Source organism: Lactuca sativa, chromosome 1, assembly GCF_002870075.4.
Source record: "Lactuca sativa cultivar Salinas chromosome 1, Lsat_Salinas_v11, whole genome shotgun sequence".
Taxonomy (NCBI): domain Eukaryota; kingdom Viridiplantae; phylum Streptophyta; class Magnoliopsida; order Asterales; family Asteraceae; genus Lactuca; species Lactuca sativa.
The window spans coordinates 157,671,925-157,696,371 of NC_056623.2; the positions used below are offsets into that span (position 1 = coordinate 157,671,925).

At 39.7% G+C, this 24,447-nt stretch overlaps 1 protein-coding gene and 1 pseudogene across 1 annotated transcript; both read right to left on the reverse strand.

Moving 5' to 3' along the window:
* Positions 1 to 618: 618 nt before the first annotated feature.
* Positions 619 to 1,859, reverse strand: LOC111879342 (aldehyde dehydrogenase 22A1). Its single transcript, XM_023875785.1, has 7 exons — positions 1,779 to 1,859; positions 1,595 to 1,690; positions 1,475 to 1,481; positions 1,307 to 1,428; positions 999 to 1,214; positions 866 to 891; positions 619 to 727 (listed from the first exon to the last, which is right to left on the reverse strand). The coding sequence occupies exons 1-7, from the start codon at positions 1,857 to 1,859 to the stop codon at positions 619 to 621; spliced, it is 657 nt and encodes a 218-aa protein (XP_023731553.1).
* Positions 1,860 to 1,926: 67 nt separating this feature from the next.
* The window catches only part of LOC111879341 (succinate--CoA ligase [ADP-forming] subunit alpha, mitochondrial-like), a 31,038-nt pseudogene continuing 8,517 nt past the window's right edge, over positions 1,927 to 24,447 (reverse strand).

Consider the following 24,447-nt stretch of genomic DNA (forward strand, 5'->3'; position numbering starts at 1 on the left):
CGATGCAGGGGACAAGGTCCCAGTCAGTTAGCCCGGACTTCGGTCCGATGCAGGGGGCAAGGCCCCAGTTAGTCCGGACTTCGGTCCGGTCAGGGGACAAGGTCCCAGTCAGTTATCCCGGACTTCGGTCCGATGCAGGGGGCAAGGCCCCAGTTAGTTCGGACTTTGGTCCGATGCAGGGGACAAGGTCCCAGTCAGTTTCCGGACTTCAGTCCGATGCAGGGGGCAAGGCCCCAGTTAGTCCGGACCTCGGTCCGATGCAGTGGGCAAGGCCCAGTATGTGCTTTATATCTTATTGCATGATATGTGATAGTGTGGGGGAGCTCACTAAGCTTCGTGCTTACGGTTTTCAGTTTTGGTTTCAGGTACTCAGTTTTTCAAAGGAGGAGCTCAGGAAGATTGCAGTGCACACACCATAGTCAGTTAGTCTGGGAATGCTTGACTCTGATAATGATATTATGTTTGAATTAATACTCGAGAAATTTTGTTATGACTTATGATACATTTTTTATAAATATGATCTTAGTAATGTTTTTAAAGAAATTTTTGGGTCGTATTTTTGGGTCGTTATATCCATCCAGCAAAATACAAGCTTCATCAGGGACTTTCTGCCCTTGATTAAAGTGAAAGTGAGATGATAACATTTCTGCCATTGTTTATATTGGATAAAAACTCATCCACGCTTTTCTTCTCTAACATAACAGTCTCTGCAGAAGTAATGCACCCACTTCATGATTACAACAATGTTACTATTATCAATTCAGTTCATCAACACTTGATGTATAATGTACCTGAACTATAGTTGCAACCTTGATGTCAATATTTGATCCTTGTTGAATGGAGTCCTTTCCAGGGGTAAACTTACTATTTATCACAGTTTTTGCATGGTAACTGTCATGAAGTAGACAAAGTATTAGAAAGATAACAATTGTCAGAAGGAAAAAGGACATGCAAGTGTATACGGATGCTTTGATTTCAGATTTAAAAAAAGGACTTACTTCCTCTTGCATCAATTTCATTTGATGGTTGACATTTACAATAACAGTAGGTGGGAAGTATTGGTCAACAGCACCTTCACTAATATCTCTCACATTTCCACCTCCAACAATTTCAGCTCCTTTATCCAATGCATCGTTTATTAAGCTTTGAAACCTTTCAGAATGGTCTTGCATGCAAATCACACCCATGTCGTATTTTCCAAGTTGTGGAGGACCCTGGCATATTTATTTAATTAATAAAAAAACAATACGTTGCAAATTATATATAATCAAAAGGGTAGAACTATAATTACTAATTAGTTACTTACAGCTGAGACAGATTTAACAATCTTAAAAACCGCAACTACAAATGAAGCGTATATGTCTTTGTGGGAATAAAATCTTTTAGCTCCTGCACAGTTTTGTACACTAGATTGTAAAGCAGCTCCTGCTAATTTTTATAGAGAAAATGTAAGTAAGCTGCTATTATGGATTACATATTTGCTATTATTTGTAGAAAATGTATATTCATTGCTATTTCTCACAATTTGGAGTAAACAAAAGATGGAAAAGTCAAAATTGTTATATGAATTTGACTGAAAGTCAAAGATTCTTACGTGAGCCACATCGACGGCTTCATAGACAATAAACAAATCCTTTCCACCAAGCACAAGTATCACGAGTATCAATGTGTCAGCGGCTTTTCTCATTATCTGGTTTTATAAAACAATGTAATGTGAAATTACGTTAATAACCTTTATGTTATCTTCCAGTCATGAGATGGAAAAGGGAAAATCATACCATTCTGCCAACACCTGGAGAGTTGACAATTACAATTTTGTCAACTGAGGAGACTAATGCTTCTCCAGTCTCAGCAAACATAGAAAATTCAAAGTTTAAGGGACCTGATAAAATTAAAAATTATTGAAATGACTAAAAAGGGCTTGGCTTACACGATTATGACTTTAACAAGATTTTCAGGAGCTCCAATAGCTACAAGGGCAGTTTGGAGAATTCGCACGTAGAAGCATCCAGACCAGCTTGCATGTTCTGAAACCTGAAATACCAATAAGGAAGAGTAAATTGCATTTTTGGTCCTTGAGTATAGATGATTTTGCAATTCGAGTCCCTTATTTGAGGTTGTTCATCTCTATTTCAAGAAAATGACTATATTTTTGACCAATATTGCAAAAATCAGCTATACTCAGGGACCAAAATAGTTATTTTACTTTGAATAAGGACCAAAACTGTTACACGACCACAAATGATGACCAATTTGCAAGAGAAAACATTTTTGGACCAAGACTGCAAAAATAGCTATACTCCACGGGGTGTAATATAAATTACTCAAGAATTAAATACATTGACAACTATGCCATTCCCATAGAAGACAGTAGCTTAAATTGAATTAAATACCTTGACAACTATGCCATTCCCAGAGAAGACAACAACTAAAACTGGATTAAACAAGTTATAAAATGGATAATTCCATGATACAATTGCTCCAACTGCACCAAGGGGGTAAATTTCACTTTGGGTTTTTTGTGAAGCATTGATCTTCCAAATAATAATAAAAAATGTTAGTATTCAAAAAATACATTACATACCTTATGTTCCATAACATGAGCAAGTCTATACTTCTCCTTGAGATCTCCCTCATGACGCTCTCTTCTCAACTCAACCTCAAGCTGCACAATCTTTCAAAACACTTTGAGGTCAAAAGGACTAGTCCCAAAACATAGAATTGATAAAAAAAAATTCAACTTTTTTTAGAAAAATCATACTTTCGGAATAGACATGGAAAAACTAAAGACTGCTAATGCCGAAGTTAAGTTAAACAGAACATTAATTCATATTTGGAAAATATTCCACTTAAATCTTAGCAATAAATTAACATAGCCATACAATTGTGCTTTAAAGCAACCCTAACATAATAATCATTTAATGTTATCAAAAAACTTACAAAAACTAAGTAACAAAATTTCTTATAATATTCATGTCGTAAACACACTAACTATCCACACATCAAAATGAGATGCAATTACACAAATTTAAAAAGCCTAACCAAAATTGAAATTCATTTGAAAACTTGAGTTACCTTCTGTTTGAGGGTCATCAATGAATTTTGTCATGCAGTCAACAAAGTTGGTCCCGTTAAAAAGGATCCTCACCAATACCCACACATGTGGATTGACCTAGCCCTACAGTAGTAGTTTGGTATACCTGTAACAAAATGAACAACCAAATCATTCAAATAGCTGCATAGAATCATAATGTTTTCCAAATTCAAAATAAGCAATTAATCTTAAACCAATCATATAATAAGTAAAGAAAAAATCAAGAATATCTTACCACTTCCTAAGTTATTGTGCCAGATCGAGATACAATACCAATACGCCCCGGTTTATGAATGTAACCAGGCATGATTCTGATATTGCATTCTCCAGGCTTAATGATACCAGGGCAATTTCGTCTAGTCAACAGAGTTTTTGACTACTTAATAAGTGCAGCCTTTACACGAACCTATATGCATATGATTGATTACAAGGGACATACAATCAATAACATTCTTACATTGAAAGCACAAGTAGCCAACATATTGATGAGAAATGCAGGTTACCATGTCATGTTGTGGAATTGCTTCTGTAATGCAAACAATCAAATCTAGTTCAGCCTCTAATGCTTCCATGATTGCCGCTGCAGTAAATGGTGGAGGCACATAAATTACAGATGCATTAGCCTTGGTTTCAGCTTTTTCATCTTCAACTGAGATGAAAACAGGGAGCCCTAAATGCTCTGTTCCATTCTTCTTTGGGGTAACTCCACCAACCTACAAAAGTCAAGAACAAGGTTCAAAATAAACGGAAAGCACTTTCAGAGCTACATGTTGAAATTATTTATATACATTTGTTAGATCATTATATTCACATTTTCATTTCTAATCCAAAAATATCTCAATGTCATTACTAAGCGTTACTGTGACAACCCGGAATTTTTATTCTGAACAATCATTCACATCAATAGAATTGAGAACTGTTCCTGGTATCTGTTAAGCATTTTGGAGTTACTTTAAGTGTTTTAAAGCTTAGTACTTCAAAGAATAACAGGAGAGATGATGCCCTAGGTTCATTGTGCATCATTTTCGCAAAAACTCCAAGAGTTAGGAGTTTTCAGCCCAAATGGTGTTTGGACCGAAAACCCCCTTGAGTATATATATGACACTTAGCCATATTTTTCACATTTTCACTTTTTGAAGAACAAGAACCAAAATCCTCTCAAGTATCATCCGATTTCTCCTTCTAGATCTTTAAAATGTGATTGTTTCTTACCCTATCTAGTTGATTCATTCCATATTCAAGTGTTTTTACATGATTTCATCCATGAAATCATTCCATATATATATATATATATATATATATATATATATATATATATATATATATATATCGTTAAGTGTTCTAAGTTACAGCAAAAACACCAAGAACACATACTAGTGTTTTGGGCGGAAAACACCCTCCTTTGCTCCCTTATTGTAAGTATCTATCTCTTATACTTCTTACCTAGTAATAGTACCTGTTTAGAGCCTTCAAAACGTTGTTTTTTCCAAGAACAAAAGGGGTTTTCGGTTACTGCATCTCTCTAAACCGAAAACCCAAAAGAAAGGTGCCTTTAATGACTTTAAACCTTCCTAATGTGTAGTATTGAGTCTAGAACACTTCTTTACTTTTTGAAAGCCCTTGGAAATCACCTTAATAATAAAAGAACAAGAGTTTTCGGCCAACTTTTGGACCGAAAACCTATTGGACCGAAAACCATGTGGACCGAAATCCATGTGGACCGAAAACCCCAAATAAACATACCACTTGGACCAACAGCTTCCTTAAGTGGCTTATATAACCCTTAGAGACAACCCTTAGTACTTCTAGAACTAGAATCAAAGTGTTTTCCATGTCTTAGGGTGTCTTAACTGGGTTAATTAGTTGTTAAATGAGTAATTTGGTACATATATGTGTTATTATATGATAAATAGGATTCGTGTGTGTGTTCAAGTCCTCACTTGACACCTAGCATCCTACACCATCTGCTCATCCAAACCACTCACTATAGGTGAGTTTATACCCCTTAATTAACCTTTGAAATGTTATTAAATGTTTTTAAATGCTTTTATGGGGGGGGGGGGATACAAGTTGAATCATGTTAGTTATTAGATCAATCACATGAGATTAATAACTAGCATACTAATGAATTTTCCATACTTTAAACTGTTTTACCAAACAAATGACTTCAAACTATTTATCAAACTATTTTACATGTCAAACTCTTTGTCAAATTCACTTTTGTATACTAAACCTTTCTTTTACAGTTTTCCAACTTATATATTGTTAAAACCATGTGTACTACATATATAGTTATACAAATAAGGTTTGAAGGACTAAGAACTGATAACCCACTTTACTTCCTGTCCTTGTTTCGTTGTGGTCTTAAAGTACCCGGTTGTTTGTCCGAGTGTCGTTGAATCCTTAGTTATATATTATGTATATAGGTATAGATATAATGACTTTTATCTCAATTCAATACATTCAGTCATTCATACAAGTCTGCTAATAAACTATAATAGGTATAGTTTAGGGTTAAACTACTTACTACTTCTAGTTCAATGAAGCATACAAGAGTCAGTTCATTCATGAGTCATTACTTACTACCATGAGAACATATACAAGTATACTATGATGAGAACATATACAACTATACTACTATGAAAACATATATAACTATACTAAGATGAGAATATATACACCGATACTACGATGAGAAACAATACATACCATTACACGAGTACATACATTAAATATATAAGTATACATAACATAAATGTGATCCACTGTATCAGAGAAAGCCTTCATTGTCATTGCCCGAGTTATGACCAGAATCTCCTGGAGGGAGAGCATGAATTTGCGTATAGATCTATACTGGATTGACTATCCTACACCTTGCTGCTAGCTACAGTGAGACCTGTAGGTCTTCGGGTGCCAAATGTCATTACTTTTGACGTCTTACATCGTCGTGTTCATAAGTCGATAGTATGGTACAATTAATCACATAATACCTTGATATAAATCCGGTTTATGGTAGTTAATATAGCAATAGTTCCTATAATACAACACTACAATACTACATTAATTCACCCTTTACGTTTATTTGGTGATTTATTCTCCTAATCATTAATGTATAAACTCTATTTTTATAATGATAGTTACACTTGGGAAAATTACACACTTTTACGAGAAAAAAACATAGAAAATAGTTGTGCCTTGGTAGAAGGCTACTTTAAGTAGAAAATATAGGATTTTCTAGGAGTTACAAACTTTTACAAACACTTACAAACATTCACATACTTTTACTTCAAACATTTACAAGTTCGTACATCAAACACGGATTCAAACATTTTGATACAAACATAGACACTAAGTACTTATGAACTCACCAACTTTAATGCTGATAAACTCCTTTAAAATTAACTTGTATTCTCAGGTCATCAGTAGACAGGTGCTGATGCCAGCTTTTGAGAAGATTGAGCGTTTTCAAGACTCATCTTATATTTTGATTTATGTTTTGGTGTCTTATATACTACAGAACACACTTGTATTGAAATTATATATTTAAGGCAATGGATAATGTTGTTTACTTACTTACTATTATATTGTGTTGTGATACTTTACATGGCGTCCTGCACCACAGAACGTTTCCGCCGTTCTTGGTTTTGGGGTGTGACAGATTGGTATCAGAGCATTGTTAATAGTGAATTGAGTATATCAACCCATAAAATATATATACTAACTATAAACCCAATGGGATTAAAACACTTTGACCAAGAGTGTATACTTTTGAATAATTAAATATTTAACTAGGTATACAAGCTTGCATTCATACTAAAATTAGTGTCACAATGACAAATACAAAAGTATTACGATTGTTGAATATCATAAGTAAGCTCGGGGATGTATGGTCAGTCCTAGGGATGGCATAGCCTGATCAACTAAGCTGGTCCGAGGAGTGATTAACATATGCCCTAGAATTGTTGTGATATGCCAACAAGTCTAAAAACTTACCAACAATACTACAATGAAAACACTAGAACATAACATAAGTCTAAAATACTATAGGAGTATTTTGTGTTACTATAATTACATATCTAAGAACTAAAAAATATCTCTATCAAGTAGGTCAGTAGTCGTTAAGTGGGTACGCTAAGGTTATATGAAATTTAGGTGTTATAGACTCAGAATCTGTGGCTTCTGCTTTACTTCCTGTCTTTGTTTGGTTGTGGTTTTGGAGTTAGGGCCACTTATTCAAAGGTCTATCCAGCTCTGATTTCATATAACTCGTACACACTACACAAGTATTGACATAATTGATAAAGATCATCTTATAATTATCTTAAGTAGTATGTGTATTTATATAAGATTCTTATACCCCTCTTTCTCGCGTAGATATCAAGGCTGGATTTCATCGTGGTGACCCATACTTTCCCAACGAAGGCAATGCTGGATGGCTGGAGGGAGAACCAAAAGAGGATGACCCAATCCCTTTGGATGATCACCATGCTGAAGGTTTTTCTGATAGTTCCAAATCTGAACCTGGAGTCAACAACCTACCCTAAGTAGGTCAAGCCCCAAATCTCAACTTGACCTGTGTTTCAAGGTCCTACACCCTTGCAGGCAACAAACTTAAATCTCTGGAGCAATGAACATGGTCAACCTTTACCCTACAACGTGGACCGAAGCTTTTACAACATAAACGAGGGTGGATCAGCTGACCGAGTCCTACCTATCATTGTCCGTAGGATTGCTAGGAATGTCGAGCAAGGTCAAGCAGCCATCGGCCAAATCATGGAAATTGATGCCAACTCTGGTGTCAACATGGTCCGCATCCGCCGTCTTGAAGAAGATATGGAGAGGACCAGAAGAACCAATGAGACACTGCAGAAAAAGATGTTTGCCTCCCGAGTTGAAGTCATAGAATTTCTAGTTCGCCAGAGGGCTCATGATCGACACCTTCAAGAAGTGATTCATCAACTGGCAGACCTTAGGGTTCGCCCGAGGAATTCCCATCGTCGTTAGAAGATGTCTAGAACATCTTTTCTTTTGATTCAAGGAATAGCCTTTCTTAACTATGCTCTATGAAGCGTTTGTCTGTAAATATTCCTACCTCCTAAGTACTCTATCTAGAAATCTATGGACTGTCAACATTTTCCCTTATATGGTTTGATGTAAGACCTACTGCTAGGTCGTTTTTCCCAAACTTATTACATCAATAATACCAGGAATATTGACAGTTATCTAATCTATTGGAAAAATCAGTACTCTTGTGTTTTTCCTACTCTTCTTCTATATTGTTATTTCAAAACATAAACCATTCAACTATTGGACTAAGACAATTGAGCCCATGTAACACTCTTTGTGCTTACAATTGATTCTAACCACCATGTACATATTTCCTTTTAAATTATAGTTGAAGGATGCCTCCTCACAAATCAACAGGGCGTAATCCTCCGAATACTCAAACTCCGATACCACCACCTCCTCCGCAAATCGATGCAGAAGCTTTGAATGCTGCAGTAGCTGCGGCTGTGGCTGCAGTAGCTGCGGCGCTCAATATCATTCCACTGATGCTAGCAGAGGTGGAACCCCTGTTAAGTCTACTCAAGGTGAAATCCTTGTGCACTCGAGAGAGTGCTCCTACAAGGACTTCACTAACTGTAAGCCAAAACCCTTCAAAGGGACTGGTGGAGTCATTGCCCTCTCGCAATGGTTCGACAAGACGGAGTCAGTCTTCAAGATTTGCTCCTGCGCTGCCGCGAGTAAGGTCAAGTTTGTCGCTTGCATCTTTGAGGAGAAAGCCTTGACGTGGTGGAACAGCTATGTCAAGTCACTCACTCTTCTAGTGGCAAATGGCATGGGCTAGGAAAAAATGAAAGAACTCATGATTGAGGAGTACTGCCCGATGGGCAAGATTCAGATTAGAATAGGAGCTGTGGAGCCTAACCATGAGGGGTTCAAACATAGTCGCATATACCGCCAGATTCAGTGAACTGGTAGCCCTCTGTCCCAACATGGTTCCCACTGAGGGAAAGAAAATCGAAAGGTACATCAGGGAGACTGGTGCCTCTGTACCAGGGAAATGTCCTATCTTCACAACCTACTACCTTCGACAGTGCCAAGCGATTGGCACAGCGACTCATCGGTCACGGAGTCCAATCCCCATCGCCAACAACAACCCTAGCCATCTCAGAACCCTCCAAACCCGCTGACAACAAGCGAAAATTCTGGGATGACAAGAAGAAATAAAAAGCTGCCCAAAAGCAGCAGATTGTGGCGGTGCATGCCACGATAGCATCCGCCGTTGCTGCTACGGTGAAGCAGTACACTGGGAGTTTGCCAAAGTGCAATAAATGCAACTTCCACCACAACGGCCCCTTCCAGGAAATACAATGCTCCAACTGCAACAAGAAAGGACACACTGTCCTTTTCTGCAAATCTCCAGCGAGGCTGATCAACCAAGTTCCCGGCACTGGCGTGGGCTAGGCTTGCTATGGATGTGGCGATGTGGGCCACTATAAAAGGGACTGCCCTAAAGCAAGAAATGCTGGTAGAGCAGGAAGAGTTCTGGCTATAGGCCAAGGGTAATCAGTTGCGGACCCTACGGTGGTGACTGGTACGTTTCTCCTTGAAAAGTCTTATGCATGCATACTGTTTGATAGTGGGGCAGAAAGAAGTTTCGTGAATCAGAAATTTGCACGCTTACTTAAACAACAACCACACACACTTAAAGAACCATTCACTGTAGAAATGGCTAATGGGAAAACTGAGAGCACTAATAGTATATACATAGGATGTACCCTAACTTTAGATATCCATTCATTTCTAATCGACCTCATGCCAGTCTCGATTAAAATCTTCGACGTCATCATCGGCATGCATTGGTAGAGTCTTCATCGTGCCAACATCATGTGCTACGAGAAGGAAGTCCGTCTAAACCTCCCGTCTAAAGAAACTCTCCTTATCTATGGGGACAAACCCGGTATGAGTCTTCATATCGTATCAAGTATTCAGGCATGGAAGTATCTACGAAAGGAGTATCATGCATTCCTTGATCACGTTGTCGATATGAGTCTGGAAACGAAAGAACTAAAGAACATTCTTGTAGTGAGAGATGTTCCTGACATCTTTCCAGAAGAACTCCCAGGATTACCTTCGCAATGACAAGTCAAGTTCAGAATCGACTTAGACCCAGGAGCTACCCCATTAGCCAAATCGCCCTACCGATTAGCACCAACTGAGATGCAGGAATTATCTGGTCAACTTAACGAACTGCTTAGAAAGGGTGTTATAAGACCAAGCTTCTCACCCTGGGGAGCACCAGTTTTGTTCGTTAATAAGAAAGGCAGATCATTCCGGATGTGTATCGACTACAGAGAAGTCAACAAACTGACAGTCAAAAATCGTTACCCTCTGCCTCACATAGATGATTTATTTGACCAACTGCAAAGGGAGAATTACTTTTCCAAAATTGATCTAAGATTTGGATATCACCAGTTATGACTGCTAGAGGAAGATGTTCCAAAGACAACCTTCCGAACTCGTTACGGACATTACAAGTTCATGGTGATGCCATTCAGATTGACCAATGCACCCGCAGTAATCATGGACTTGATGAATAGAGTACGTCATCCTTACTTGGATTAGTTCGTCATTGTTTTCATTGATGACATCCTGATCTACTCTAGGAACTTTATGAATAGAGAAGCTTTATGTGAAGTTCTCTAAATGTGAATTTTGGATCTGAAGAGTCGAATTCTTAGGACACGTGGTTAGCAAAGAGGGAATCCATGTGGACCCATCCAAAATTAAGGTAATTGAGTACTGGTCAGCACCGAAGACACCTACATAAATTCGTCAATTTCTAGGTCTCGCTGGCTACTACCACGGGTTCATACAGAACTTCTCCCAGATTGTGAAACCCCTTTCTACCCTGACCCAGAAATGAGTGGCCTTTGACTGTGAAGAGAAACAAGAAAAAGCCTTTCAAACACTAAAGAGAGCCTTATGCACCGCACCAATACTATCCCTCCCCGAAGGGATAGAAGACTTTGTTGTATACTGCGATGCATCCAACCAAGGGCTCGGTTGTGTTCTGATGCAACGAGGTAAGGTCATTGCCTATGCCTCAAGGCAGCTGCAGACACACGAAGTCAACTACACCACACACGATCTTGAGCTAGGGGCAGTTGTGTTTGCCCTGAAGATCTGGAGACATTACCTGTATGGCACAAAAAGCACCATTTTTACTGACCACAAGAGTTTACAACACATATTCGATCAGAAGGAGCTCAACATGAAACAACGACAGTGGGTCTACCTACTCAATGACTACGAATGCGAAATTCGTTATCATCCGCCCTAAGTCAGAAAGAATATTTTGGTTGAAGGGTCAAATCGTTGATAATAACTATCCATTCACACTTGTCTACACAAATTCAGGAGGCTCAGCTTGAAGCCTTGAAACCTGAAAACATGGCGGGTGAATCCCTTAGAGGAATGGATAAAAACTTAGAAACCAAGGGTGGCGGAGCCTTATATTTCATGGACCGGATCTGGACACAGAAACACGGTGGCTTCCGAGACTTGGCCATGACCGAGGCGCACAACACTCGGTATTCCGTCCACCCAAGTTCATATAATATGTATCTGGATCTTAAGAAGTTATACTGGTGGCCTAACATGAAAGAAAAAATTGCTATCTTCATGAGTAAATGCTTTACTTGCGCAAAGGTTATGGTCGAGTACCAGAAACCCTCCGGTTTGCTGCAACAACTAAAGATTCCAGAATGGAAGTGGGAGCGGATCACTATGGATTTCATAACCAAGTTGCCCAAGACCACGGGTAAACTTGATACCATATGGTTCATCGTCGATAGATTGACAAAGTCTGCACACTTGCTGCCTATCAAAGAAACTGACAAGATGGAGAAGCTTACGAGAACATACATTAAGGAAATCGTACGACTGCATGGTGTTCTTATATCCATTATCTCCGATAGAGATAATAGGTTCACTTCAAGGTTCTGGCAGTCGCTAAAAAGTTCCCTAGGGACGAGGTTGGGCATGATCACAACCTACCAGCCTCAGACCGACGGACAAAGTTAGAGGACCATCGAAACACTCGAAGATATGCTGAGAGCCTGTGTGATTGATTTTGGGAAGGCATGGCATACTGACTTACCCCTTGTCGAATTTTCCTACAATAACAGTTATCACACGAGCATCAAAGTTGCTCCATTTGAAGCCCTCTATGGCTGGAAGTGCAGATCCACTCTGTGCTGGGCTAAGGTGGGTGACACCCAGTTAGCTAAAGGACAGGTTCCTGACAGCACTCTCGCTGGTCCGAAAATCATACGGGTTAGGAGTTTTCGGCCCAAATGGTGTTTGGACCGAAAACACCCTTGAGTATATATGTGACACTTAGCCATATTTTTCACTTTTTCACTCTTTCAAGAACAAGAACCGAAATCCTCTCAAGTATCATCCGATTTCTCCTTCTAGATCTTTAAAATGTGAGTGTTTCTTACCCTATCTAGTTGATTCCTTCCATATTCAAGTGTTTTTACATGATTTCATCCATGAAATCATTCCATTTACATAGATCTTCAAGTGTTCTTAGTTACACCAAGAACACCAAGAACACATACTAGTGTTTTGGGCCGAAAACACCCTCCTTTGCTTCCTTATTGTAAGTATCTATCTCTTACACTTGTCACCTAGTAAGAGTACCTATTTTAGAGCCTTGAAAACGTCCTTTTTTCCATGAACAAAAGGGGTTTTCGGTTACTGCATCTCCCTAAACCGAAAACCCTAAAGAAAGGTGCCTTTAATGACTTTAAGCCTTCCTAATGTGTAGTATTGAGTCTAGAACACTTCTTTACTTTTTGAAAGCCCTTGAAAATCACCTTAAGCATAAAAGAACAAGAGTTTTCGGCCAACTTTTGGACCGAAAACCTCTTAGAACGAATAACATATGGACCGAAATCCGTTTGGACCGAAAACCCTAAAGAAACATACCACTTGGACCGAAAGCTTCCTTAAGTGGCTATACAACCCTTAGATACAACCCTTAGTACTTCTAGCACTAGAATCAAAGTGTTTTCCATGTCTTAGGGTGTCTTAACTTGGTTAATTAGTTGCTAAATGACTAATTGGGTACATATATGTGTTATTATATGATAAATAGGATTCGTGTGTGTGTTCAAGTCCTCACTTGACACCTAGCATCCTATACCATCCGTTCATCCAAACCACTCACTAAAGGTGAGTTTACATCCGTTAATTAACCTTTGAAATGTTATTAAATGTTTTTAAATGCTTTTAGGGGGGGGGGAATACATGTTGAATCATGTTAGTTATTAGATCAATCACATGTGATTAATAACTAGCATACTAATGAATTTTCCATACTTTAAACTGTTTTACCAAACAAATGACTTCAAATTGTTTATCAAACTATTTTACATGTCAAACTCTTTATCAAATTCAATTTTGTATACTAAACCTTTCTTTTACAGTTTTCCAACTTATATATTATTAAAACCATGTCTACTACATATATAGTTATACAAATAAGGTTTGAAGGACTTAGAACTGATAACCCACTTTACTTCCTGTCCTTGTTTCGTTATGGTCTTAAAGTACCCGGTTGTTTATCCGAGTGTCGTTGAATCCTTAGTTATATATTATGTATATATGTATAGATATGAAGACTTTTATCTCAGTTCAACACATTTAGTCATTCATACAAGTCTACTAATAAATTATAATAGGTACAGTTTAGGGTTATACTACATACTACTTCTAGTTCAATGAAGCATACAAGATTCAGTTCATTCATGAGTCATTACTTACTACTATGAGAACATATACAACTATACTATGATGAGAACATATACAACTATACTACTATGAGAACATATACAACTATATAAAGATGAGAACGTATACAACGATACTACGATGAGAAACAATACATACTATTACACGAGTACATACATTATATATACAAGTATGCATAACATAAATGTGATCCACTCTATCAAAACATGCCTTCATTGTCATGGCCCGAGTTGTGACTAGAATCTCCTGGAGGGAGAGCGTGAGTTTGCATATAGATCTATACTGGATTGACTATCCTACACCTTGCTGCGAGCTATGGCGCGACCTGCAGGTCTTTGGGTGCCAAATGCCATTACTTTCGACATCTTACATCATTGTGTTCATAAGTCGATAGTATGGTACAGTTAATCACATAATACCTTGATATAAATCCAGTTTATGATATTAGTATAGCAATGGTTCCTATAATACAACACTACAATACTACATTAATTCACCCTTTACATTTATTTGGTGATTTCTTCACCTAATCATTAATGTACAAACTCTATTTTGATAATGATAGTTACACTTGGGAAAATTACACACTTTTACGATGTGACAACCCGAAATTTCCAATTGTATGAACATCATCTATTCAATAGAAGCTAATTCAGTTTCAGTGATTTTCAAGCTTTTCCGAACAAGTTTGTGTACATTAGGGTTTATGGTTTAGATGATATCAGGAGAGTGGATACTCCTGGTTTTATGAAACTTGGGCATTTCAAGTTTCATACTATTACAGTCCAACATCAGGAATAAAAACATTTTCTGTCAAAATATTCCAGGACTATAAATAGTTTTCTGAATTAAATTAATTCATTATTTACAATTCCAAATAGAGAAAAGCCATATTCTCTCTGACGGATCTTCGGGTTTTCATCCCATATTGTGAGTTTACTTTTCTAAGTATGTTTCAATACTTGTTAGATGCTCATTAACACAAATTACATGTCTAGATATCAAGATCCGGGAGTTTACCGCCCAAGAACGTTCTTGAGGTGTAAACTCCAAAATGGAACATTATGGCTTCCTAGTCCCAATCCCTTGCTAGAAGACTTGTATAGGAGATAGGGTATGACATTTATGGATCAAAAATCAACCAAGAAACATAAGTTCTAGGAGTTTACAGCCAAGGAACTCCCTTGGGCCGTAAACCCCTTTTCAAGGGCTTAAATGCCCTAAAACTTTCCCCAAATGCTTAAGGAACTTAACCACTAGTGCTTGTGTTTGTTTAGAACATAAAAAGGCCATAAAAACCATAAGTTTCTAGGAGTTTACGGCCAAGGAACTCCCTTGGGCCGTAAACCCCTTTTTGTGGGACAAAAATCATTCCAAGCTACCCTTAAGCCTTTAGACAATTTACCTTGCACCTTTGGGACTAGAATGGAGAGTAGAACACATAGAAATCAATCCTTGAAAGGAGTTTACGGCCAAGGAACATGACTTGGGCCGTAAACTCCAAGTGAAGGCACCAAAGTGTGCATCTTGTCCCCATTAGCCTTAGATAAATTCATGGATGCCATTCTTGATGTTTAAGTGCCTCAAATCAATTAAATTCCTAGAGTTTACAGCCGTAAACTCTAAGGTGAAGGACCTTAGGCCGTAAACTCCCTTATGGAGTGTTCTAGAGCCTTAAAACTACTTCATGCATTATTCCAATAAAGATAGGAGTGTTCTAGATGCAAGATAACACCACAAAACACCCAAAAACACCATTTGAGGAGTTCACGGGCATAAACCTATGAGTTTACGGCCGTAAACTCCAAAGTGTGGGGTTTGTTGGATGGTGAACTCCTATACAAGGCTATTTGATGTTTCAAACCCTTTTGCCTTGTCCCGTAGCAACTTAGATGCAACCATTTGGACCATAAACACTCATAAAAGTGTTTAAATGTTTCCTATGTGTATTAACTTATTTACTAAGTTATTATTTGTCTAATTAGTTATATATATGCTTATTATATGATAACTAGGCTCGTGCGTGTAAACCAGTCTCCGTTTGTCACCTAGCACGGTAGCCGACACTACAATTCAAACGACTCACCACAAGTGAGTTCATACCCCTTGAATCAACCTTTGAAATGATTTTAAGTGTTTTAAATACTTTATGGGGGGGGGGGGGGAATACAAGTCAAATACTTATAGTTATTGCTTCAATCACATGTGATTGCATTAAATCACATGTGATTAATAACTAGGAAAACAACGATTTTCACCACTGTTCAAACTGCTTTTCAAACTGCTTTACTATTGAAATGTTTTACAAACTGTTTTACTATCCAAACTTACTTATAGACTGTGATTCAAACAAATGCTTCTTATACTTAAACTGCTTAATTACATTTATGCTTCAAAATGTTTTATGAAAACTTATTTATGCTTTATATATCCAATTGCATGCCCATATATGTATAGGTATATAAATAATGTTCAAAAGGCTTAGGAATGCCATCCGCCCTATTTCCTTTTCCTCGATTTGGATGTGGTCTGGTGGGATTTCGGGTGACCCTCCGAAGGTCATTTCCATATTACTTATATATCATATATACATGTATAGACATAAAAGTACTTCCATAGTCATACTCATCAGTACATCATTAGCTGGTTACCATCGGGGTAATGCAGAAATAATACATATACAGATATACTAGAAACAATACATATACAGATATACTAGAAACAATTCATATACAGATATACTAGAAACAATACATATACAGATATACTAGAAACAATACATATACAGATATACTAGAAACAATACATATACAGATATACTAGAAACAATACATATACAGATATACGAGAAACAATACATATACAGATATACGAGAAACAATACATATACATGAATACTGAACAATTATGATCCACTGTATCGGGCATGCCTTAAATGTCATGGCCCGAGTTGTAGCCAGAATTCTCTTGGAGGGAGAGCGTGAGTTTGCGTATAGATCTATACTGGATTGACTATCCTACACCTTGCTGCTAGCTACAGCCGGACCTGCAGGTCTGCGGGTGCCAAACGTCATTTCTTATTACGACCGTTCATTATGTCGTTGATTATCAGCCGATAGCATGGTGCAATTAATCACAATAAACCTTAATATAAATCCGGTTTAAGGTAGTAATAATTAGTACAGCAGTAGTCTTAATATACAAAGCTACAGTACTACAATGATTTACCCATTACATAGTTTAGTGATAACATCACTAAAGCATTAATGTACAAACTATATTTTTGACAAATGATAGTTATATTTGGGTAATCACACACTTTCACAACAGAAAAGTTTACAAAACAGCCTAGCCTTGGTAGGAGGTTACTTTTATGGAAAATATAGGATTTTCTGAGTGATTCAAACTTTTACAAACACTTTCAAACATTTACTTACATTTTTACAACTTATACATTGAGACAGGTTCAAACGTTTTTACAAGAAACATTGACACTAAAATACTTATGAACTCACCAGCTTTATGCTGATAAACTCTTTCAAAATAACTTGTATTCTCAGGTCATCAGTAGACAGGTACCGAGGCCAGCTTTTGAGAAGATGGAGTGCATTCAAGACTCATCTCATATTATTTTGTGTTTCATTATTTTTGGTGTCTATAACTGTACAGAACACAACTGTATTAAAATTATTTATTTAATGCAATGGATGATGTTGTTTGCTTATTTACATTTGCCGTGTTGTGATACTATACATGACGTCCTCCGCCCCAGAACGTTTCAGCTGTTCTTGGTTTTGGGGTGCGACAGATTGGTATCAGAGCATTGTTTATAGTGAATCAAGTATATCAACCCATAAAAGATATACTAATCTATAAACCCAGAAAGGGACTAAAACACTCTGACCAAGAGTCTATACTTTAAATAATAAAATATTTAATTAAGTATACTAGTCTACATTCATACTAAAATCAGTGTCACAATGACAAGAACAAAAGTATTACGATTGTTGAATATCACAGGTGAGCTCGGGGATGTATGGTCAGTCCTGGGAATGGCATAGCCTGATCAACTATGCTGGTCCTAGGAGTGATTAGCATATGCCCTAGAATGGTTGTGATATATTAACAAGTCTAAAAACTTACCAACAATACCACAAGAAGATCAGTAGAACTTAGAACTTAAAATACTATAGGAGTATTTTGTGCTACTAGTTACACGTATACTATATTCTTATACCTCTCTTCTCGCGTAGATCTAAATGGCTGGATTCCATCATGGCGACCCGTACTTTCCCAATGAAGGCAATGCCGGGTGGATCGATGAAGAGCCCGAAGATGACCATCCAATCCCTTTGGATGATCACCTCGCAGAAGGCTTTTCGGATGGATCCGACTCCGAGCCTGAAGTTAACAACCTACCGCTTGTAGGTCAAGCCCCGAACAACAACCCTCGACCAACGTTCCCAGGGCCTACTCCCATGTGGGCAAATAATCTGAATCGCTGGAGTGATGAGCAGGGTCAGCCCTTACCATACTTTGGGGACCGAACCTTCTACAACATCAGTGATGGTGGCTCTGCTGACAGAGCTCTGCCGGTGATCATCCGCAGAGTAGCTCGTAATGTCGAGCAAGGTCGAGCAGCCATCGACCGGGTCATGGAGATTGATGCAAATTCAGGTGTCAATATAGTCCGCATTCGCCGTCTTGAAGAAGACATGGAACGGACCCGGAGAACCAACGAAACTCTGCAGGAACAGCTGGCTGCCTCACGTACTGAAGTCTTAGAACTTCGAGCTCGTCAGAGAACTCAGGACCGACACCTTCAAGAGGTGTTTCGTCAAATGTCCGACCTCAGGGCTCGCCCGAGGAATTCCCATCGCCATTAGATGATGTCTAGTACATCTCTGTCTTTTGATTTAGGGATAACCTTGAACATATGTGCTTTAAGTAGCACTTTTCTGTAAAATATTCCTAACTTTCGGTACTCTAATTAGGAATCTAGGACTGTCAGTATTGTCCTTATGGTATGATGTAAGACCTACTGTTAGGTCGATTTTCCTTGAACTTATTACATCAGTAATACCCGTACTATTGAAATCTATATAATCTATGGGAAAAATTTGTACACTTGTGTATTCCTACTAATATTTCTTATGTGATTTCAAACACTCATTCAAACTGTTGGGCTATGGTTAGTTACTCCATGGGACACTCTCACATTGCTTGCAAATTGATTCTTAACATCCTTCTTGTCTTTATAAACTTATAGCTGAAGGATGCCTCCTCGCAAATCTCCCCGGAATAGGAATAATCCTGTACCTCCACCGCCTCCTCCACCTGCAGTCATCGATACTGCAGCTCTGAATGCTGCCGTAGCAGCAGCAGTGGCAACGGCCATGGCTCAGTATCACTCATCGGATGCTAGCAGAGGTGGAACCCCTGTGGAATCTATCCCAGTTGAAATCCCTGTGCGCTCGAGAGAGTGCTCTTACAAGGATTTTACAAACTGCAAGCCGAAGCCTTTCTATGGCACCGGCGGAGTCATTGCCCTCTCGCAATGGTTCGAGAAGACTGAATCAGTCTTCGAAATCTGTTCGTGCCCAGCTGCATTTAAAGTGAAATATGCCGCGTGCACCTTCGAGGATAAAGCCCTAACGTGGTGGAACGGCCACGTCAAAGCCCTAACTCTTGTTGTGGCTAACGCCATGGGCTGGGAAACGATGAAGGACCTCATGACTGAGGAGTATTGCCCGAGGGGCGAAGTCCAAAAGTTAGAACATGAACTCTGGAATCTGACCATGAAGGGCACCAACGTGATCGCTTACACTGCCCGCTTTAGCGAACTGGTGGCCCTATGCCCCAACATGGTTCCCACTGAAGGGAAAAAGATTGAACGGTATGTATGGGGGCTAGTACCTCCGTACCAGGGGAATGTCTTAGCATCCAACCCTGCTACCTTCGACAGTGCCAAGCGATTGGCACAAAGACTTATTGACCATAGAGTCAAGACCCCTGCAACTACAACCACCCTAGCCATCCCAGAACCCTCTAAACCTGCTGGCAACAAGCGGAAGTTCTGGGATGAGAAGAAGAAGCAGCGTGCTTCAAAGAAACAGCAAATCGTAGCAGTACATGCTGCGGTAGCCGCTACTGCTGTTACTGCTTCGGGGAAGCAGTATTCTGGAAGTTTGCCGAGGTGCAATAAATGCAACTTCCACTATAACGGCGCCTGCCGTGAAATGCAGTGTAACAACTGCCACAGAAAAGGACACACCGTCCGATTCTGTAAGTTCCCGGCGCAACCGATCTCTCAAGTTCCTGGCTCAAGCGCGAGCCCAACTTGCTATGGATGTGGCGAAACAGGCCACTTTAAAAGGGACTGCCCTAAGGCGAGGAATACTGGAGGAGCAGGGAGGGTACTAGCAATAGGCCACGGGGAAGCAGTCGCTGACCCGACAGTGGTGACTGGTACGTTCCTCCTTGATAACTCCTATGCATGCATTCTGTTCGATAGTGGAGCGGAGCGAAGCTTTGTAAACCACAAATTTGCTCGCATGCTTAAACAACAACCACACGCACTTAATGAACAATTCACAGTAGAAATGGCCAATGGGAAAACTGAATGTACTAATAGCATATACTTAGGTTGTCTTCTAACCTTAGATAACCATTCATTCCCAATCGACCTTATGCCGGTTTCGATAAAAAGTTTCGACGTTATTATCGGCATGGATTGGTTAAGTCTTCATCGCGCCGACATCATGTGCTATGAGAAAGCAGTCCGTTTAAACCTCCCATCTAACGAAACCCTTATAGTCTACGGCGACAAACCTGGTGCGAGTCTTCGCATTATTTCTAGTATTCAGGCTCAGAAGTACCTGCGCAAAGAATACCACGCATTCCTTGCTCACGTCGTCGACACGAACCTGGAAACGAAAGAACTAAAGGACCTCCCAGTAGTGAGCGACTTTCCCGACATTTTCCCAGAAGAGTTACCCGGGTTACCTCCGAAACGACAAGTCGAGTTCAGAATCGACTTGGTCCCTGGAGCTACCCCAGTAGCCAAGTCGCCCTACCGTTTAGCACCAGCCGATATGCAAGAACTCTCTGGTCAACTTAACGAACTGCTCAACAAGGGCTTTATAAGACCAAGTTTCTCACCTTGGGGAGCACCGGTCTTGTTCGTTAAGAAGAAAGACGGATCATTCCGTATGTGAATTGACTACAGAGAACTCAACAAATTGACGATCAAGAATCGTTACCCTCTGCCACGCATAAACGATCTATTCGACCAACTGCAAGGGGCGAACTATTTTTCCAAGATTGATCTGAGATCCGGATATCACCAGTTACGAGTGCTTGAGGGGGATGTGCCGAAGACAGCCTTCCGAACTCGTTACGGACACTACGAGTTCGTGGTGATGCCATTCGGATTGACCAATGCGCCCGCAGTCTTCATGGATCTGATGAATAGAGTATGCCGACCTTACCTAGATCAGTTCGTCATCGTTTTCATTGACGACATCCTGATCTACTCCCGAAGTAAGAAGGAGCATGGTGATCACCTACGACAAATTCTAGAGACACTACGAAAGGAGAAACTTTATGCGAAGTTCTCAAAATGTGAATTTTGGATCCGAAGAGTCGAATTCTTAGGACACGTGGTTAGCAAAGAAGGAATCTACGTGGACCCATCCAAAATAAAAGCCATTGAGAACTGGTCAGCACCAAAGACACCTACAGAAATTCGTCAATTTCTAGGTCTAGCTGGCTACTACCGCAGGTTCATTCAGAACTTCTCCCGAATAGCGAAGCCTCTTACGACCCTGACCCAGAAAGGCGTGGCCTTTGACTGGGAAGAGAAACAAGAAAGAGCGTTCCAAACACTCAAACGAGCCTTGTGCACCGCACCAATACTATCCTTTCCAGAAGGAATAGAAGACTTCGTAGTCTATTGCGATGCATCCAATCAAGGACTCGGATGTGTTCTGATGCAGCGAGGTAAGGTCATCGCCTACGCCTCGAGACAGTTGAAGACACACGAGGTTAACTATACAACCCACGATCTTGAACTAGGAGCAGTAGTGTTTGCTCTGAAGATCTGGAGACATTACTTGTATGCAACGAAGAGCACTATCTTTACCGACCACAAGAGTTTACAACACATTTTCGATCAGAAGGAGCTCAACATGAGACAACGACGGTGGGTCGAGCTACTCAGTGACTACGAATGCGATATTCGTTATCATCCGGGTAAAGCCAAGGTAGTAGCAGACGCCCTAAGTCGGAAGGAATATTCTGGTCGCAAAGTCAAGTCATTATCAATAACCATCCATTCACACCTGACTAAGAAAATTCAGGCGGCTCAACTTGAGGCCATGAAACCTGAAAATGTGTCGAGTGAATCCCTTAGGGGAATGGACAAGAACTTCGAAGTCAAGGGTGACGGAGCTTTATATTTCATGGACCGGATATGGACACCGAAACATGGTGGTTTCCGAGACTTAGTCATGACCGAGGCGCACAACACTCGGTATTCCGTCCACCCAGGTTCAGATAAGATGTATCTGGATCTTAAAAAGCTATACTGGTGGCCTAATATGAAAGCAGAGATTGCTACCTTCGTAAGTAAATGCCTTACTTGCGCAAAGGTTAAGGTCGAGTACCAGAAGCCCTCTGGTTTACTACAACAACCAGAGATTCCAGAATGGAAGTGGGAGCGGATCACTATGGATTTCATAACCAAGTTGCCCAGGACAACGGGTGGACTTGACACCATATGGGTCATCGTTGATAGATTGACCAAGTCTGCACACTTCCTGCCTATCAAAGAAACCGACAAGATGGAGAAACTTACGAGAACATACATTAGGGAAATTGTACGGTTGCATGGTGTACCTATTTCCATTATCTACGATAGAGATAGTAGGTTCACTTCAAGATTTTGGCAATCCCTACAACATTCCCTAGGAACAAGGCTGGACATGAGCACAGCCTACCATCCACAAACCGACGGACAGAGTGAGAGGACCATCCAAACATTGGAAGATATGTTGCGAGCCTGTGTGATTGATTTTGGGAAGGCATGGGATACTCATTTACCCTTTGTCGAATTTTCCTATAATAACAGTTATCACACCAGCATCAAGGCTGCTCCATTCGAAGCTCTCTACGGCCGCAAGTGCCGATCCCCTCTGTGCTGGGCTGAGGTTGGTGATACCTAATTAGCGGGAGGGCAAACTTCCGACAGTACTCTCACTGGTCCGGAAATCATTCGGGAAACGATAGAGAAGATCGTTCAAATCCGTGAACTATTGAAAGCCTCTAGAGACCGACAGAAGAGCTACGCCGATAAACGAAGAAAACCTTTGGAATTCCAGGTGGGAGACCGAGTCCTTCTCAAAGTCTCACCCTGGAAAGGCTTGATACGCTTCGGCAAGCGTGGGAAGCTTAATCCGAGGTACATAGGGCCTTTCGAGATTCTTGCCAGAGTCGGCCCCGTAGCTTACAAGCTTGATCTACCCGACACACTGCGTAACGTACATTCTACATTCCACGTATCTAACTTGAAAAAGTGTCTGTCCGACGAGACTCTCGTAATCCCACTCGACGAGATCGAGATCAACGAGAGCCTCAACTTCGTGGAAGAACCTGTAGAGATCATGGACCGTGAGGTCAAGCAGACGAAGCAAAGCCGTATCCCTATCGTGAAGGTTCGCTGGAACGCCAAGCGAGGACCGGAATTCACTTGGGAACGCGAGGATCAGATGAAGTTGAAATACCCTCATCTTTTCGCTTAATTGTTTGTAACTTTTATTTGCTTAAATTCTAATTTCGGGACGAAATTCCCTCTAACAGGGGAATGATGTGACAACCCGAAATTTCCAATTGTATGAACATCATCTATTCAATAGAAGCTAATTCAGTTTCAGTGATTTTCAAGCTTTTCCGAACAAGTTTGTGTACATTAGGGTTTATGGTTTAGATGATATCAGGAGAGTGGATACTCCTGGTTTTATGAAACTTGGGCATTTCAAGTTTCATACTATTACAGTCCAACATCAGGAATAAAAACATTTTCTGTCAAAATATTCCAGGACTATAAATAGTTTTCTGAATTAAATTAATTCATTATTTACAATTCCAAATAGAGAAAAGCCATATTCTCTCTGACGGATCTTCGGGTTTTCATCCCATATTGTGAGTTTACTTTTCTAAGTATGTTTCAATACTTGTTAGATGCTCATTAACACAAATTACATGTCTAGATATCAAGATCCGGGAGTTTACCGCCCAAGAACGTTCTTGAGGAGTAAACTCCAAAATGGAACATTATGGCTTCCTAGTCCCAATCCCTTGCTAGACGACTTGTATAGGAGATAGGGTATGACATTTATGGATCAAAAAGAAACCAAGAAACATAAGTTCTAGGAGTTTACGGCCAAGGAACTCCCTTGGGCCGTAAACCCCTTTTCAAGGGCTTAAATGCCCTAAAACTTTCCCCAAATGCTTAAGGAACTTAACCA